Source organism: Panthera tigris, chromosome B2 (genome assembly GCF_018350195.1).
Source record: "Panthera tigris isolate Pti1 chromosome B2, P.tigris_Pti1_mat1.1, whole genome shotgun sequence".
NCBI classification, from domain to species: Eukaryota; Metazoa; Chordata; class Mammalia; order Carnivora; family Felidae; genus Panthera; species Panthera tigris.
The window spans coordinates 8,607,241-8,627,562 of record NC_056664.1 but is presented as its reverse complement, the minus strand read 5'-3'; the positions used below and the strand labels follow the sequence as shown (position 1 = coordinate 8,627,562).

The 20,322-nt window shown below is 38.2% G+C and overlaps 1 protein-coding gene across 5 annotated transcripts in view; it reads left to right on the top strand.

Annotated features, from left to right (window-relative positions):
- CDKAL1 (CDK5 regulatory subunit associated protein 1 like 1) overlaps window positions 1-20,322 on the top strand; it is a 703,328-nt gene that overhangs the window by 283,649 nt on the left and 399,357 nt on the right. For all 5 annotated transcript variants that reach the window (XM_042985612.1, XM_015541091.2, XM_007074528.3 and 2 more), the window contains exon 9: window positions 18,954-19,057. In XM_042985612.1, the coding sequence (XP_042841546.1) occupies window positions 18,954-19,057 (104 nt within the window). The remainder of the gene's footprint in view (window positions 1-18,953; window positions 19,058-20,322) is intronic.

Below are 20,322 nucleotides of genomic sequence, written 5' to 3'. Positions count from 1 at the left end.
AGTGTGTATGTTTCTAAGAATTTGTCCATTTCTTCCAGATTGCCCATTTTATTGGTGTATAATTGCTCCTAATATTCTATTGTTGTTTTTATTTCTGCTGTGTTGGTTGTGATCTCTCCTCTTTGATTCTTGATTTTATTTATCTGGGTCCTTTGCTTTTTCTTTTTGATCAAACTGGCTGGTGGGTTATCAATTTTGTTAATTCTTTCAAAGAACCAGCTTCTGGTTTCATTGATCTGTTCTATTGTTTTTTTTTGTTTTTTTTGTTTTTTTTGGTTTTTTTTTTGGTTTCGATAGCATTGATTTTTTCTGTAATCTTTTATTTCCTGTCTTCTGCTGGTTTTGGGTTTCATTTGCCATTATTTTTCCAGTTCCTTAAGGTGTAAGGTTAGGTTGTGTATCTGAGATCGTTCTTCCTTCTTTAGGAAGGCCTGGATTGCTATATACTTTACTCTTATGACTGCCTTTGCTGTGTCCCAGAGGTTTTGGATTGTGGTGCTATCATTTTCATTGACTTCCATACACTTTTTAATTTCTTCTTTAACTGCTTGGTTAGCCCATTCATTCTTTATAGTAGGATGTTCTTCAGTCTCCAAGTACTTGTTACCTATCCAAACTTTTTCTTGTGGTTGATTTCGAGTTTCATAGTGTTGTGGTCTGAAAATATGCATGGTATGATCTCAATCTTTTTGTGCTTACTTAGGGCTGATTTGTGTCCCAGTATGTGATCTATTCTGAAGAATGTTCCATGTGCACTGACGAAGAATGTATATTCTGGATGAAATGTTCTGAATATATCTGTTAAGTCCATCTGGTCCAGTGTGTCATTCAAAGCCATTGTTTCCTTGTTGATTTTTTGATTAGATGATCTGTCCATTGCTGTGAGTGGGGTGTTGAAGTATCCTGCTATTATGGTATTACTATCGATGAGTTTCTTTATGTTTGTGATTAATTGATTTATATATTTGGGTGCTGCCACATCTGGTGCATAAATGTTTACAATTGTTAGGTCTTCTTGATGGATAGACCCCTTAATTATGATAGAATGCCCTTCTGAATCTCTTGATACAGTCTTTATTTTAAAGTCTAGATTGTCTGATATAAGTATGGCTACTCCGGCTTTGTTTTGTTGACCATTAGCATGATAGATGGTTCTCCATCCTTATTTTCAATCTGAAGGTGTCTTTAGGTCTAAAGTGGGTCTCTTATAAACAGCATATAGATGGATCTTGTTTTCATATCCATTCTGTTACCCTATGTCTTTTGATTGGAGCGTTGAGTCCCTTGACATTTAGCATGAGTACTGAAAGATACGAGTTTATTGCCATTATGATGCTTGTAGAGTTGGAGTTTCTGGGATGTTCTCTGGTGCTTTCTAATCTTTGTTGCTTTTGGTATTTATATATATATATATTTTCATCTTTTCTCCCTTCAGAGAGTCCCCCTTAAAATTTCTTGCAGGGCTGGTTTAGTGGTCACACACTCCTTTAATTTTTGTTTGGGAAACTTTTTATCTCTCTTTCTATTTTGAATGACAGCCTTGCTGGATAAAGAATTCTTGGCTGCATATTTTTCTGATTCAGCACGTTGAATATATCCTGTCACTCCTTTCTGGCCTGCCAAGTTTCTGTGGGTAGGTCTGCTACAAACCTGATCTGTCTTCCCTTGTATTTTAGGGACCTTTTTTCCCTTGCTGCTTTCATGATTCTCTCCTTGCCTGAGTATTTTGTGAATTTGACTATGATATGCCTTGTTGATGGTTGGTTTTTGTTCAATCTAATGGGGTCCTCTGGCCCAGTTGGGCAGGGCTCAGTGTAACAGCTCTGTTCTCCACTAGATGGCGCTGCTAGCCTACCGGGATGGATTGTTGTGGCGCTTGTAGGTGCATATGCACATGCGCGGGAGCGGTGAAAATGGCGCCACCCAGCTACCCAGTCTCTAGTATTGGAACTCTGTTCTCCCCATCAACAATTGTGCACCCGTCCTTTGTCTTCAGCTTTCCTCCACTCCCCGCTTTTTCACTGTCCGTGACCAGGCCCCAGGCAGTACCTCTCTCCCAAGTTTTGTCTCAGATGCGGCTTTTTTCCCCTGGCCCCTTACTTCTGGGGGACTGTGGCTTTGACCCGTTCCGCCCCTCTGCAGGAGGGTCTCACTGAGCAATGGTCGAATGTCGACTGCACCCAGGAACGCTTGCTGGACCCTGCTGCTGCCGGTGCCCCGAGACTGCGGCCAGGTGCCAGCCTACCCTAGAAAAAGTTTGTGAGACAGTGTAGCAGCAGCTTTTCAGGGATTATGGAAGATCACAACACACATCTGGCACCAGGCTTCATCCTTCACAACCTTGTTCCAATACCAGCGGATGTGGCCATTTTTCTGGGGTCTGCTGGGGCCAGGTGGCCTCAACAGTCTCTACCAAATGTCCTTCCAGCAGTGGAACTGCTTTTCCCCGTGTGGCCCGAGAACGTCCGGATCCCTCTCTGTTCCTGGGGATTTGCCCTTCCCACCAGAGCACCACCAGGTATCAAGCTGTGGAGTTGCAGACTCTACGCTCCCCTTGTTTACAGTCTTAATGGAATTTAAACCCTCTCCTTTCTCCTTTCTCCCTTTTTAGTTTAGTCCCTGTGGCTGTTTCCAATTTTCCACTTTCTCTCCAGCTGCTTTTGGGGAGGGGTGCTTTTCCCATATCTCCCCCCTCCCCCGTCTCTGTCCTCTCTCTGCCCACAAAAGCACCTCTCTGCCCTCCGAGGCTTCTCTGTCCCCAAGTTCACCTCTTTGCACCATGTACATGCTGAATTCTGTGGTTCAGGTTGTGCAGATTGTTGTGTTAATCCTCTAATAATTTTTTTAGGTGTGCAGGATGGTTTAGTGTTGGTCTGGCTGTATTTCATGGACGTGAGACACACAAAAAACTTCCATGGTGTTCCCAAGTGTGTGCATTTTAAATTTGACACCTCAGGGTCTGGGAACTGCAGATGGAAAATGTATAGACAGGTGCATTGAAAATGGATGGTTTGATGAATATTCTGGCTCTTTGATTTCTTTTACTGGCTAGTAATATTTGGCATGGTGTACACATTGTATTGTGTTTATATCCTGTGTGTGGTTCCTGGGCCTAGAGTGCTTAGGCTCGGAGGTTCTGTTTCCTGTTCCCAGCTGCCTGACCTTGAAGACGAATGAGCTGGTTGATCCTTTGGCTTGGTGAGATCCATATTATCTCCTTGGGACTTCTCCATTCCTGACTTCCCTTTCCCTGCCTCATTGTATATTGTGCTGGATTTCTTTCCCGGAAGATCCAGTTGTAAATGCCAGCTCACCTTTTTGCTTAGCCCTGCTTTTGGCTCTGTAACCAGGTATTGGCTTGACAGCTGGTCTGGTTTATTACGAAATCACAATAGCTTTGAATGTCGATACTCTAATTGTATACAACGCACTGTGTGAGATGTTACGACATTCAGTAAAATGAGTAAAGTATATACCTTTTCCTTAAGTAAATTCTAAAGCACATAATCATGTATATGTTTTTCTTCCTTTTTTATGTTGTGGTAAATACACATAATGTAAATTTCACCATCTTAACTAGCTTTTAAGTGTACAGGTGACTGGAATTAAACACATTGACATTTTTGTGCAACCATCCCAACATCCATCCCCATAACTCTTTCCATCTTGTAAAACTGAAACTCTGTACCCCTTAAACACTAACTCCACATTCTTCCCTTCCCACAACCTCTGGCAGCCATATTAGTGGACTCCATACAGCATTTGTCTTTTTGTGACTGGCTTATTTCATTTAGTATACAATGTCAAAATTCATCAGTAGTGTAGCATGTTGCAAAAATTTTCTTTCTTTCTACGGGTGAATAATATGCCAGTGTGTTTTCCTTATCTGTCCATTTTTCCACGGACACTTGGGTTGATCCCAAATTTTAGCTATTGTAGGTAATGTTGCTGCTATGAATATGGGTGTATAAATATCTCTGAGACCTGCTTTCAGTTCTTTGGGGTACATACCTAAAAGTAGAATTGCTGGGGAATTCTTTTTTAATTTTTTGAGGAACTGCCATATTATTTTCCATGGTGGCTGCGCCATTTTCCATTCCCACCAACTGTACGCAGGGCCCCAGTTTCTCTGTATGTTTGCCAACATTTACTATTAGTAGTGGCTGTCCTAATGGATTGTTGCCGTTGTAATGGGTGTGACATGCTATTTTATTGTAGGTTTGATTTTCATTTCTCTCATGATTAGTCATGTTGGGTATCTTTTCATGTGCTTATTGGACATTTGTCTATCTTTGGACAAGTGTTGCAGTTCTCTGCCCATTTTTGAATTGGGTTGTTGGTTTTGTTGAGTTTTAGAATTTCTCTGTATATTCTACCCATCTCTTACCAAATATATGATTCGCAGTTACTTTTTTCTGATTCTGTGGGTTGTGTTTTTACTCTATTGATAGTAAGTGTCTTTTGGAGAAAAAAATAATTTTTTAACTTTTCTTAAAGTCCCAATTTATCTGTGTTTTCTTTTGTTGCCTGTGCCTTTGGTGTCATATCCAGGAAATCATTGCCAAATCCAAGGTCATGAAGCTTTTGTTGCATGTTTTCTTCTAAAAGTTTTATTGTTTTTGGTCTCACATTTGGCACCTTTTGATCCAATACTGAGTTAAATTTTTTATATGGTGTTAGGAAAGGGCCCAAGTTCATTATTTCGCATGTGTATATGCAGTTTTCCTAGCACGATTTGTTGAAACAATAGTCTGTATCTCATTGAATGGCCTAGGCACCCTTGAGAAAAATCATTTGACTGTTTATATGTGGGTTTATTTCTGGGTTCTCTATTTTATTCCATTGGTCTGTATGTCTGTGTTACACCAACATCATACTGTTTTGATAACTATAGCTCTGAACTCAGTTGTGAAATCAGTAGTGTGAACTCTTTAGTTTTATTCTTTTTCAGTTTGTTTTGGCTGTTTGGGGTCCCTTGAGATTCCGTTTGAAATTTAGGATTTTTTTTTTATTTGTGCAAAAAACCTCATTGGGATTTTGATAAGGATTGCATTGACTTTATATATCACTTTGGGTAGTATTGACGTTTTAACAACAATCATCCAATCTGTGACCATGTAGTGTATTTCTATTATGTCCCTTTCAATTTCTTTCAGCAGTGTTTTGTATTTTTTTTAAGTCTTTCACCTTGGTTAATTGCTAAATATTTTACTTTTTCTTTTTTTTTTAAATTTTTTTAATGTTTATTTATTTTTGACAGAGAGAGAGAGAGAGAGAGAGCGAGCGAGCATGAGTCAGGGAGGGGCAGAGAGAGAGGGAGACACAGAATCTGAAAGAGGCTCCAGGCTCTGAGCTGTCAGCACAGAGCCCAACGTGGGGCTTGAACTCACGGACAGTGAGATCATGGCCTGAGCTGAAGTTGGATGCTCAACTGACTGAGCCACCCAGGTGCCCCAATATTTTGCTTTTTCTGATATGGTTGTAAATGGAATTATTTTTGTAATTTACTTTTCAGATTTTTCATTGTTCATGAAATATAACTTTTTTGTATATTGATTCTGTATCCTGACACTTTGCTGAATTAATTTGTTCTAAGTTTTGTGTGTGTGTGTGGGGGGGGGGGATTTCAGGATTTTCTACTTAGAAAATCATATCATCTGTAAACAGATAATTTTACTTCTTCCTTTCCAATTTGGGTGCCTTTTGTTTCTTTCATTTGCTCAGGCTAGAACTTCCAGAACAATGTAGAATAGAAGTGGTAAAAGTGGATGTCCTTGGCTTGTTCCTAATTGCAAAGGACAAGATTTCAGTTTACCTGGAGTGTGATGTTCACTGTGAGTTTTTCCACTTACGGCTTTTATCATGGAAGGAAGTTTTCTTCTATTCCTAGTTTGTTGATTGTTTTTAGCACAAAACGGTGTTAAATTTTGTCAAGTGCTTTTTCTGCATCATTTGAGACAATCGTGTTGTTTTTTCTCCTTAATTCTGTTGATGTGGCATATTATATGGGTTGATTTTTGTATATTGAACTATCCTTATTACATTCCAGTAATAAATCCCACTTGGTTTTAATGTATAATTCTTTTAATGTGCTAATGAATTCTGTAGCTAGTATTTTGTTGAGGACTTTTTGCATCAATGTTCATAAGAGATACTGGTCTGTAATTTTCTTTTCTTGTGGTGTCATTGTCTAAATCATAATGCTGCCATTATAGAATAAGTTAGGGTGCATTCCCTTCTCTTCAGTTTTTTGGAAAAGCTTGAGAAGGATTTGGTATTCTTTCTTTCTCTTTTTTTAAGTTTATTTAATTATTCATTTATTTTGAGAGAGAGAGTGAGCACATGCATGCACGTGTGAGAAGGGAGGGGCAGAGAGAGAGAGAGAGGGAGAGAGGGAGAGAGGGAGAGAGGGAGAGAGAGGGAGAGAATATCCCAAGAAGGCTCTGTGCTGTCAGTACAGAGCCCAACCTGAAGCTCTATCTCACGATCACGAGATCGTGACCTGAGCCCATATCAAGAGTCCTGTGCTTAACTAAGCCACCCAGGCATCACAAGGATTGGTATTCTTTAAATGTTAGGTAGAGTTCATCAGTGAAGCCATCAGGTTTCAGGCTTGTTTTGTTAGGAGATTTTTGATTACTGATTCAAGTTTTTGGTACTCACATACCTATTTAGACTCCCTATCACTTCATGACTTGTTCTTGGTAGGTTTTGTGTTTTCAGGAATTTGTCCATTTCAACCGGCTATCCAGTTGGTTGATACACACTTGTTCATAATATTCTCTTATAATCCTATATATTTCTTTTGAATTGGTAGTAATTGGGGTTCCTGGATGGCTCAGTCCATTAAGTGTCCAACTTCGGCTCAGGTCATGATCTCACAGTCTGTGGGTTCGAGCCCTGCGTCAGGCGCTCTGCTGACAGGTCAGAGCCTGGAGCCTGCTTCGGATTCTGGGCCTCCCTCTCTCTGCCCTTCCACTGCTCACTCTATCTCTCTCAAAGGTAAATAAACTCTTAAAATAATAATAATTTAAAAAAAGCTAAAAAAAAACCTAGAATTGGTAGTAATGTCCCACTTTCATTTCTGATTTTAGTAATTGAAGTCTTTTTTCTTAGTCCATCTAGCTAAAGGTTTGTCAGTTTTGTGGATCTTTTCATAGAACCAGGTTTTTTGTTGATTTTCTCTGGTGTTTTTCCATTCTCTATTTCGTTTATGTCATCACTCATCTTTATGATTTCCTTCTGCTAGCCTTGGTTTTAGTTTCTTCTTTTTTTTTTCCTAAGTTCTAAAGTTAGGTGTTGATATGAGATCTTTATTTTTTTTGTACGTGTTTATAGCTCTGAATTCTCTCCTTACGTTGCTTTCTGTGCCTCCTGTAAGTTTTAGTATTTTGTTTTCCTTCATCACTATGTTCTCCTTTTCCATTGGTTGTTTAAAAGTGTATCGTTTAACTTCCACAGTTCTGTGAATTTTCCGGTTTTGTTGTTGATTTCTGATTTCATTCTTCGTGTTCAAAGAAAATACTTTAAAATCTATGGAGACTTAATTTGTGGCCTCACATATGGTCTGTCCTGGAGCATGTACCACGTGTGTTCTGTGGCTGCTGATAGAGTGTGCTGTTTGATGGCTTTTATGGAGAGTGCAGTATTAAAGTCTCCACCTACTTTTGTACAACTGTGACTTGTTTCAATTCTGTCTATTTTTGCTTCATATTTTGATGGTGTGTCACTGGGGTATAAATGTTTATACTTGTTTTATCTTCTTGATGTATTGAATCTTTTATCAGCTTATCATGTGCTTCTTTGTCTTTTATAACTTTTTTTATTTAATGCCCCTTGTATCTGATATTAGTATAGCAACCCCTGCTCTCTGTAATTGCCTGGAATATTTTGTTCCATCCTTTTACTTTCAAACTATTTGTTTCTTTGGATCTGAAGTAAGTCTCTGGTAGCCAGCATATAGTTGGTTCATGTGTTTTTATTAATTCGGCCAACCTCCATCTTTTGATCGGAGAATTTAATCCATTTGCATTTAAGTTAATTACCGATAAGGAGGGACTGACTTCTGTCTTTGTGCTGTTTTCTACATGCCTTATACAGCTTTTGCCCCTAATTTCTTGCATTACTGTTTTCCTTTGTCTTTAGTTGATTTTTTATAGTGAAAATTTTAAGTAACTTCCTCATTTCCTTCTATTTATATTTTCTATCTGTTTTTATTATGGTTACCATGGAGATTGCATTCAACATCCTAAGATTATAACACTAATTTGAATAGATACCAGCTTAACATCAGTAACATACAAAATCTGTGCTCCTTCACAACTCCAGCCCCATGTCATTTGGTTGTTGATGCTGAATCCCTCTAGTGAATTTCTCATTTTTCTTAACTGTACTTTTAAGCTTCACAATTTTTTTTTAACTTTGTGTTCTTTTATTGACATTACTATTTTTTTATCCATTTTTTTTTAATTAAAAAAAGTTGTTTTTAATGTTTATTTTTGAGAGAGACAGAGAGAGAGAGTGCACATGGGGGAGGGACAGAGAGAGGGAGACACAGAATCCAAAACAGGCTCCAGGCTCTGAACTGTCAACACTGAGCCAGATGTGGGGCTTGAACCCATGGACCATGAGATCGTGACCTGAGCCGATGTTGGACGCCCAACCGACTGAGCCACCCAGGTGGCCCCCATCCATTGTTTTCTTGATTTTTACATATTTTTATTATTTTTTGTAACATCTTTAAAACAGCCTTTTTAAAAAAATGTTCATTTATTTATTTTGAGAGAAAGTGCACATGTGTGAGCGGGGAAGGGCAGGGAGAAGGAGAGAATCCCAAGCAATCTCCATGCTCAGCATGGAGCCCGATGCGGGGCTCTATCTCACAATGGTGAGATGACCTGAGCCAAAATCTAGAGTCAGATGCTTACCCAACTGAGCTGCCCAGGCACCTTTAAGACAGTTACTTTGTTTATTATTTTTAAAAAATTTTTTCCTTTTTTTTCCCTTCAATATTTGTTTATTCTTGAGAGAGAGAGACAGAGTGTAAGCAGGAGAGGGACAGAGAGAGAGGGAGACACAGAATCCGAACTCAGTCTCCAGCTGTCAGTAGAGAGCCTGATGCGGGGCTCGAGCTCATGAACTGCAAGACCGTGACTTGAGCCAAAGTCGGACACTTAACCGACTGAGCCACCCAGGCGCCCCGAGACAGTTGTTTTCAAGTCTTTGTGTAGCATATCCGCCATAGATCTCTTTTAGGGACAGTTTCTGTTGATTTATATATATTTTTCCTGTTTCTTCGTATGCCTTGTGAATTTTGTCAGCACCTAATGTTTGAATCTAATAATTCAAATGGAAATCAGATTCTCCCCCTTCACAGGTTTGTTGTTCATTTGTTATTGTTTATTTTTTAATTGTTGTAGGCTCTGTTTGTGCTGAGAATCAGCCTGAGGTGGGAACCTAAGATCTTCTCAGTTCTTTTCTGATCCTTCTTCTGGTCGTATGTGGTCACTTTCTAACTTGCACATACGCGGAGTTGTTTCTGAGTGTCCTAATCTTTCATATCTGCTTCCCCATAGGGGAAAAAGTGAAAAATGAAGGGAGAAGTAGGGACGCGGAGTCTTTACGTCTTCCAGCAGTCACTGCAGTTCAGCTGGAGAGGCGGGGACTTTGAAAGGTGTGGGGAGGTGCCGCAGTGTCTTGTGCCTCCGTGATCGGAAGCGGCGATGGGAGCAAGATTCCCGATAGCTTGAGGGCAGGGTCCTCCCCCGCACCCACAGGCTGTGTGCGACCTGGCTCTGGGTAAGGCGTGGGTAGGGTGGGGGCTGCTACTGTGCTACCGGCTGACCTTATCCGCAAGTTGCCGTCCAAAGTTGTAGGCCTTTCGCAGGTACCAGAGTCCTGAAATTGTTACATGACGCAGACTGTGCCAGTGCAGGTTCTTATCAAGGTGAGGAGCCTTCCTGGAGCTTCCCAATCCAGCATCTTCCTAGAATCCTCTCCATCCATCATCGTTTTCTTACGCAGAGTAAGTTGCATCTTAAGAGAAGTAAGGTACCATCGGTGACAAAGGAGTTTCAGATAAGATAGGTTCATCTTTCATCGAGTCTGGGTAACTTCCCGTAAGGTTCTTGATCTTTTTCAGCCTCAGTTTCCTCTCTGAAAGTTAGGGATAGTAATACTAATAGCAAGACTTCTGGGAGGATAAACGAAACAGTGTAAAATGCATGCTTGAGTGTCCAGCATTCAGAAACCATCTTTTACTGTTATTAGCACCAACCTCCCCCAAATGATTTTAAAGGCTGTGACGATTTTTACACAGATCAATGGCTGATGGTGATAAGGGTAATTCTTTCAGGTAAAGTGATGGAGAAATAAGAGTATAGTTTAAATATGTTGGAACAACTTTTTGAAGCAAAGGATGTGGCATAGTGGTTAATGGAGGTGGAATAAGAGAAAACGTAGCTGTAAGTGTTTTTGAATTCGGTATCAGTAGGAGAAAGTTGGACTGCTGCCACCTGCCCCCCCCCCCGCCCCCTCACCCCGCTTTTTCAGAACTAAAAGCAGCTTCAGAAAGGGAACAGTTGAAAGAGACCGTAATTATTAGAGTAAGCTTTTGGAGCTGGCGGGGGAAGGTAGAATCGGTAACCCTGGTGGAGAGATTCATTTTAGGTTGGAGAGTTCCTGGCCATAGGAAGCTTAAAGAATTTAAGATTTTGTAACTATATTTTGTTAGTTTCTAAGTACGTTATTTTTCCTTTGTTCGGGATTTTGATCTTTGCAAACAGGGATCATATTATCATTTGAAGATCTAATCAGATCCTGCTGATAGAGGAGTATCTCTTACATTTGTTTTAAAGGATCAAAAAGTTTGTCATACTTCTGGAAATATTTTTAAAACCAAGATGAGGGCTCCCAATATTTAACATTTCCTGAGTTTTTGGTTTTTTTCTTTGCTTTATGGTACTTGAGTATGGAAGGATGTGGCTGGCCCCCAGTATGCTTTTTGTAAGGTGTAGCTCTGTAAAGGGCTTATTATTTTGTACAATCGAAGCTTTGAAGAATATTGTACTTTGTCAATTGATTAAAAGTAAATAAGGTTCTGTGAGTGAAACAGAATATGCTGGTTTGAAGTGGTAATGTCTGAGTCTACAATAATTTTAGCATACTTAAATTTATTTTTGACCCAAAAGAGCAGAGAGAAACAGAATTCTGAGTCACATGGGCTTTTATTCTTCCCCCACAAAAACAGATATCAGTATGGGTTTCTAAAAGTGTAACTCTGATTTTTAAATTATTTCAGAACTTGTGATATTTAAAGATGCTCTTTAAAAGAAAAAAGTGAATACGTTAAAATTTTTAGTTTTCACTTGCTTTGTGTGGTTTAGGTATCACATTTGACATTTTGTTATACATTTGAGCCCTTTGAAATATTTTAATTTGTGAAAATTGTTATTTCATCTCTTCGGTTTCCATACTTTAAAAATTGTCTGCCACAGATGCTTTTGAGGAGTTAAGAGTTCTGCTAAATTGAATGCCCAATCTGTCTGTGCTTTTGAGGTGTTTTCATTCCTTCCTGGCCTGTGGCCAGATGACCACCTGTGCACAGATCAGTAGGTGTGGTGACCCAGCTGTGTTATTCTGTCATGACAGTTGTGGTCTCTCCAGGATTTTCCATCTTCCTTGGACGGCCACGGCCATTTCTTTCTGGTTTTGGCTTGCACCAGTTGGCCTTCAAAGATCTTTTGTTTTCTGACAGTTGAAGAAATTGGTTGGCGTTCTTACCTTTAGACAATTATTTAATTGTTTACAGATAACTGAAAGTATCTACCAAAGGTTTCTAATGATGAATCCCTTTATTTTGTTGGAGCTTTGTCATGTCGAAATGACTGGTCATTATAATTCCTGGTGATAGAATTGTTTTTAACCCAAAGAGCGTCAAAAGCTCATTCTTTCTTTTCGGATTTTTTTTTTTGTGCGTATTTTTCCTGTGTGTTAGGACAAATCTCCCTTTTTAACTGTAAGGCATAGTAGATTTAATGCTTGAGATTGTGCTATTATAACGTGCTTGGAGAAATATGCTTTATTGAAATTTTCACTTTATCAAAATAATACAGAGCATTGTTTTGATAACTGCAGATAAAGACGAACCTATCTTATACAATATTGAGTTTAGAACTTCAAACACATATCACATCAACAATCCTAATTAACCCCAGGGGAGCAGTTTAGTGAAGAATATTTTGAATTCTTAATGTAACATTTATACTTACTGGCTTATTTTGATTATTATAAATGTTTCCGAATATCACCTGGTTTTATTAAAATGTTTTAGTGAATTTTCATGAGTGAGTTTTCCATGGGGGTTACATTTCCACCTTTCTGAAGTGAGCCAGTAGGAAAATATGACTTGGTTTCCGCAGTTGATTTAAGCCAACCTCTCAGTAGCACATCTGGTCCATAAAGTTAGGTACACCTGGAACATGATAATGCATCATTATTTCCTCACAGAATTGTTTAGAGCAGTCACATTGGACAACCAGTGGCCGGCACTTAGTGATCACTTACTAGGTACAGACACTAAGTCCTTTACATGTGTTAATTCATTTATGTTATAAATGTTTCAAATGCGCATTTCCCTTTCCTTCTTTTCTGTCTTCCTTCTCCTTCAGGTGGGTGCCCCTCGAGAGAGTTACTTTTAAGATACAGCCCAAGTCAGAAATAGTAGTAGCTTTTATTAAGATTAGTCTCTTTATTAAGTTTCACCATTAGCCTCTTTATTAAGATTACGCCTTTGACTTCAGCTCAGGTCATGATCTCATGGTACATGGGTTTGAGCCCCGAGTCAGGCTCTGTGCTGACAGCTCGGGGCCTGGAGCCTGTTTCGGATTCTGCATCTCCCTCTCTCTCTGCCCTTCCCCCTGCTCTCTGTCTCTCTCTCAAAAACAAACGTTAAAAAAAAAAAAAAGTTTGTCAGCTTCATTTATGGAGCTCTCCATTGGTGATAGAAATAAGGGAAAGGGGTCAGGTCAGGAGACTCGAAGTAGTATCAGGAGGTCCAGAGAGCAGACCCCCAGCAAGAGCGCTGACTGACCCAGAGGAACGTGCGTCGTCGGGGGTGTAACCGGGGATGGAACGGTAGGGCCTGAGCATGTCTTGGTGCCACTTGAAGAGAAAGGCAGAGAGGACCTGAGCAGTAGAATATAAAAAGATGTGGCAAATCACACGAGTTGACACATTTTGCCCCTGAGCCAGTAGGAGGATGAAAAACAAAGTTTGTAGACAGACAGGAGATAACTGGTGTGGGCTCGTGGATGAAAAAGCAGCTTAGCCTTAGGTTTCCAAAGGATAAAAGAGAGACACACATGTTTTAGAGAAATAACTTCGTGTACAGGACCATAAGGACTGGCCACATTACTTGTATGCCATGTCGGCTGGTTGATGGTTTTATTACTTGCATCCATACGTAGCTAGGATGTTTGACACACATTTATTCTGGGGAGTCAGATTGGTATGGAAACAGCATGAAGTTCGAAATTCAGCAGGCCTTGAGGCGCCTGGGTGGCTCGGTCAGTTAAGCGTCCGACTTTGGCTTGGGTCATGATCTCCAGGTTCACGGGTTCAAGCCCCCACATCAGGTTCTCTGCTGACAGCTCAGAGCCTGGAGCCTGCTTTGGATTCTGGGTCTCCCTCTCTCTCAGCCCCTCCCCCGCTCATGCTCTGTCTCTGTCTGTCTCTCAAAAATAAACAAACATTAACAAAGTTTAAAAACAAAGAAAAAAGACATTCGGCAGGCCTAGATTTGAATCTCAGCTATAACATGTCTTGAGCAAGCTACTTAAGCAGACTTCCCCCCCTACCCGCACTCAGTTTTACTGAGACATAGTTGACATATAAGTTCAAATTATGCAATGTAATGATTTGATATATGTACATATATGAAATGCTTACTACAGTCCCTTTAGTTAACCTATTTCACTTCACGTAACTCTTTTTTCTTGTGATAAGAGCTTTTAAGATCTAGCTCTCAGAAATTTCAAATATATGATACAATAGTGGCAATTATAATCACCATTATCCCTGTGGAACTTAAGTATCTTAGAACTAGAAGCTTATACCTTCACATTACCTTCACCCGTTTCCCACCCACACTCCCCATTTCTGGCAACCACCAGTCTCTTCTGTGTTGCTAGGAGTTTGTTTTTGGGTTCCACCTATAAGTGAGGTCATACACTATTTGTGTTTCTGTCTGACTTACTTCACGTAGCATAATGCTGTCAGTGTTCATCCATGTTGTTGCAAATGGCAAGATTTCCTTCTTTTTTATGGCCGAATAATGTTCCATTGTGCATGTGTGTGTGTGTGTATATATATACACACACACACACACACCATATTTTTTATTCGTTGGGTTATCTGTCGGAGAAACTTAAGTTGTTTCCATGTCTTGGCTCTAGTAAATAATGCAGTGAAAATGAGCATGCAGATACCTCTTTGAGATAGTGACTCCCTTTCTTTTGGATATATACTCAGAAGTGCAATTGTTGGATCACGTGGTTGTTGTATTTTTAACTTTTTGAGGAACCTCCGTACTGTTTTTTTATAGTGGCTGGACCAGCACTGGCCACTGACAGTGGCCAAATATTTCCTTTATTTGTCTACATCCTTGCCAACACTTGTTATTTCTTGTCTTTTTGATAATAGCCTTTTCAAAAGGTGTGAGGTGATATCTCATTGTGGCTTTGATTTACGTTTTCTTAACGATCAGTGCTGTTGAGCACCTTTTGAGGTACCTATTGGCCATTTGAATATCTTCTTTGGCCATTTTGAATTGGATTGTTTTCACTGTTGAGTTCCTTATATATTTTGGGTATAAAGCCCCCATCAGATATTATGGATCTCTTATTATGGAATGATAATCAAATATTTAAATGACTTATTAGGAATTAGATATGTGGTTTGAAAATATTTTCTCCCATCTTGTAGGTTGCCTTTTCATTTTGTTGATTATTTCTTTTGCTGTGCAGAAGCTTTTTAGTTTGATGTAGTCCCACTTGTTTGTTTTTGATTTTGTTGCTGTGCGTAAGTATCACATCTGAAAAGTAATTGCCAAGACCCATGTCAAGGAAGTTTCTTCCTGTGTTTTCTTCTAGAACTTTTATGGTTTTCTACAGTCTTACACTTAAGTCTTCAGTCCATTTCAAATTAATCCTTGTGAGTGGTATAAGACCGTGGTCTTGTTTCATTCTTCTGCGTGGGAGCATCCAGTTTTCCTGGCAACATTTATTGAATAGACTAACCTTTTCTCCATTGAGTATTCAATGAGTCAAGTACTAGTTGAGTGTATACGCATAGACTTACTTCTGGGCTCTTCATTCATTTCCATTAGTCTATTTGCCTGTTTTTATGCCAATACCAGGCTCTTTTGATCACCGTGCCATTGTAATCTTGTGTGAAATCAGTAAATGTGATGCTTCCAACAATGTTCTTCTTTCTCGGGATTGTGTTGGCTATTAAGAGTCTTTTGTAGTTCCACACAAATTATAGGATTGTTTTCTTTTTCCTTAAAAAATGCCATTGGATCTTGATAGGGATTACGTGGCGTCTGTAGATGTTTTTGCGTAATATGGACATTTTAACAATATTAAATCTTCCCATCCATCGGCATAGGATATGTTTCCAATTATTTGTATCTTCTTCAGTTTTTTCCATCGGTATCTTATTGTTTTCAGCGTATAGGGTTTTTTTTACCTCTTTGGTTAAATTTATTTCTAAGTATTTTGTTGTTTTTGGTGTTGTCATAAATGATATTTTCTTTATTTCTTTTTCAGATAAATTTTTGCTAGTGTATAGAAATGCTAGCCTTTTTTGTATGTTGATTTGGTATTCTCTAACTTTACTGAATTCATTGATTAGATCTAACACTTTTCTTGGTGGAGTTTTTGGGATTTTTTTATGTGTATAAGATCATGTCGTCTACAAATGTAATTGTACTCTTCCTCTCCAATTAAGATGCCTTTTATTTCTTTTTCTTGCCTAATTACTCTGGTAGGACTTAAATCACTGTGTTGATGGGAGTACCATTCCTATTTAGAGTGGATAGCTTTGTCTTGTTTTTGACCTTAGAGAAAAAACTTTGAACTTTCACCATTGAGTATGATGTTAGTTGTGGACTTCTCACATATGGTCTTTATTGTGTTGTGGTACAGTATTCTACACCCAATTTGTTGACAGTTCTTATTATGAATGGATGTTGACTTTTGTCAGATAGTTTTTCTGCATCTATTGAGATAGACATATAATTTTTATCCTTAATTGTATTAATGTGTTGTATCACATTTATTCATCTGTGTCTGTTGAATCATCATTGTTTCCACGGGATGAATTCTACTTGATGATGGTATATGATCCTTGTAGTATATTGAATTTAGTTTGCTAGTATTCTGTTGAGATTTTTTGCATCCTGTATTCATGAGGGATACTGACCTATAGTTTTCTTTTCTTAAAGTGTCCTTATCTGGCTTTGATATCAGGATAATACCAACCTTGTAAAATGAGTTTGAGAGTGTTCGCTCCTCTTCTGCTTTTTGGAAGAGTTTGAAAAGAATTGGTATTCATTTTTTTAGGTATTTGATAAAATGCAACAGTGAAACCATGTGCTCCCGTGCCTTTTGATGGTAGGATATGATATGATCTCTTTACTTATTATTGATCTATTCAGATTTTCTGTTTCCTCATGATTTAACTTTTGTGGGTTGTATATTTCTGGGAATTTGTGTGTTTCTTCAAGATTGGCCAATTTTTGGCCTGTAGTTGTTCATAGTATCTTAAGACTTGTATTTCTGTGGTATCAACTGTATTATCAGACAGTTTTGAAGTAGATTCTTCATCTGTAAGATGGAGATAGTAACATTCAACTCTAGAATGATGAATGAGATAATGTGTATAAAACATCTAGAAAAGTATCTGATGGTTAATCAAGGCTAAACAAAAGTGAGTTAGTCTTGGGGCGCCTGGGTGGCTCAGTCAGTTAAGTGTCCGACTTCAGCCCAAGTCATGATCTGGCGGTTCACAGTTTCGTGCCTGGCATTAGACTCTGTTCTGACAGTTCAGAGCTTGGGAGCCTGCTTCAGATTCTGTGTCTCCCTCTCTCTCTGTCCCTCCCTGGCTCACACTCTGTCTCTGTCTCTGTCTCTCTCTCTCAAAAGTAAATAAACATTAAAACAAAAATTTTTTTTTTTTAAAGTGAGTTACTTTCCTAGGGAGAGGCCAACAATAATTTTCTCTTTTCCCTTCTCATGGAACAGATGGGAATTGAAAAGAGAAGACCGATAGCAATTGGGAGACTAGAATTTGTGCTAATAAGAAAGAGGCCATGATCTGTGTTTTATCTAAAAACAAAACAAAACAAAAAAATGGCTTAAGAAGAAAAGAGGGTTAGTTTTTTAAGATTATATAGTTGGATAAACAGTAAAAATCATTTCAAGTGTATGTGTTACTTAAGAGTGCCATGCAGGGGCACGTGGGTGGCTCAGTCGGTTGGGCATCTGACTTTGGTTCAGGTCATAATCTCATGGTTCTTGAGTTTGAGCCCCGTATTAGGCTCTGTGCTGTCAGCTCACAGCCTGCTTCAGATCCCTTGTCTCCCTCTCTCTCTCTCTGCTCTCCCCACTCCCCACATACTCTCTCTCAAAAATAAGAAAACAAGAAAAAAAAAAAGTGCCATGCAAAAATTACCAAAAATTAAGCATTACATATTTGGCCGCTGAGTACAGTGATTCCATATATATTTATAGTCAAATATTAACAAAATTACACATTGGTCAGGTTCAATTATTAAAAGTTCAGTTTTCCTCATTTTGAAATTTTAAAGCATTTATGTGATGATGGTGTTTTAAACCATGCTACTCATTGTAACAGTTGAATCAATGAAGATTTTTTTTTTTTCGTTTGGTTTTGTTTGGTGGTGTTAAGCCTTTTTGGTGTAGGACTGTTTTATTATGTTGTAGCTGTTTCTTTTATTTTTTTTTAATTTTTTAAATGTTTTTATTTATTTTTGAGACAGAGACAGAGCATGAGCAGGGAAGGGGCAGAGAGAGAGGGAGACACAGAATCCGAAGCAGCCTCCAGGCTCCATCGATGCGGGTCTTGAACTCACAGACTGTGAGATCATGACCCGAGCTGAAGTCAGACGCTTAACTGACTGAGCCACCCAGGTGTCCCGCTGTTTCTTTTATAATAACAAAATTTATTTAAATTACATTAAAAAATTATGAGAGTAGAGCCAACATTTTAGTTTTTCAAAGATAATTCTCTATCATGTCTACAGAATATTGGGTTTTTTTTTTTCAAAACTAATAGTGTTATTCTCCTTGTTTACTTTCTCTAATATAATCTTAGGGAGTATTCATTGGACTTGTTTTAATATTCATTTTTTTTCTGACTTCAGGAGTGAAAAATACTGTCTTAAAATTTCTAAGGCTATGGTGTATTTTTTTCTGAGAATGCTATGTTGCCTCTTTATTCTTATATCATTAGTTACATGAATATGCATTATCATTTATAAATGATACAGTATACATAAGCAATACTACATTTTTATTTTTATGATGGCCAAGCAATGTCAGTGGTTTAAAAAAATCTTGAATTTCTTTTCATTAATCATTGTAAGTATTTATAAACTTTGTTCCTCATGGATATGTTCATTTGAAGATAATACTATGTGATTTGTACAACCATTTTTGAGTAGTTGAAACTTAAAAGAATTGCAAATTGAAATTTCTTTGCCCGGTGGAAATAAAATAAGTATGAAGTGTGGTGGATATTGGCTTTTTAAATATTTCTCATATAAAGTGGCACATGTCACTAAGCTACTATGTTTGGGGTGTTTCTTTCCCATGCTAAGTATGTACTGACTTTAAAAATTGGAGCTTCATTTATTGCTATCATTTGAACAGGTGTCTCAATGCTTGTACCTACTGCAAAACTAAACATGCCAGAGGGAATTTGGCGAGTTATCCAATTGATGAACTAGTCGATAGAGCCAAACAGTCTTTTCAAGGTAAGAGTTTCTAGAATTATGTGCTCTTTGACCACTCTTCTGTCCCCGTATGATGTATCTTGAACTTTATCACCCATTTTCACTTAATAGAAAAGACAAAAAAAAAAAAAAAAATGATTGACCATCTGAAGTGTGTTAAGACTTTTGTGGACTGAGGTGAAATACTTTTCAAGATTTCTACCTCTTTCTTTGGTAATTTTTGGACCATTTAGAAAATAGAGTGAGTAAGTGTTTCCAGGAGTGTTGGAAAAGGTAGATTCTACTATCAACTAATAAAGTTAGCCCTCTTTATCTGCAGGACTGTTGGACCAGTGCAGAGTGGCACTGGTAGAGAGTCCTAATGAGAATAATTCTTTGTGTGGGTGGCCAGCTACTTCTGAATCATCAGTTGCTGGAAAATGTGATTGTTTAGGTATCTCTCAGCATATAATAAGACTTATCTTTAACATGAGTCACGGCTGTGTTGATACATAACTGCTTATTAAACCATAAACTCCCTCTTTTGTCTTTGTTTATAATATGTGTGTATAACATTGGTGTTTCTTTACGCCCAGTGTGATATAATCTATTGTCTCATAATCTTGTGGGTTAATAGTTATTGGCGATGTACTTTCCCTTTTAACACGTAAGTCAAATGCTGCTTTTAGTACACCCTCAAAGTCATAGTATGAGTTCTTTATTTAAATAGTACTTTAAATAAAGTGAGCGTTTTTTTATTTAATCTATGTAAAGCTTTTGTCAACATGAATTTGGAATGCTCTTTGTAATAGAAAAGTACCCTTGACCGATTAACATCTAACAATTTTTTTTTCCTTCATTCACATTCAACTTGTCTTGAACAAGAAATAAAAGGCAACACATCGACTCTTACCAATATTCTGTTTCAGAGCCAGGTAATTATCTTATCTGAAGAACAGTCTGAGTGATTGTCTTCTGTACAACACGACTATGTTAAGGCTTTTTCAGAAAGGGCATAAATTTGCACAGGAACTTAATCTACTTGAAAAATGATGCCTTTGCTGGTATTCTGAGTTGGTGTTTATTTTTCCCCATATCTGTCAGATAATGGGGATATTAAAACTCTATGGTCTGTCCACCAAACACTGCAAATTGGTAGGAGTATGATTTAGTTCTTTCAAAGGACTTTTCCAACATTATGCATTTCTAACTGCAACTAAATATAACTGGAAAAAATCTTCTCATTTTACTCTGACAATTTATTTTACAAACGTGAAACTGTTCAGTCACCATCTAGAAAGTGAATG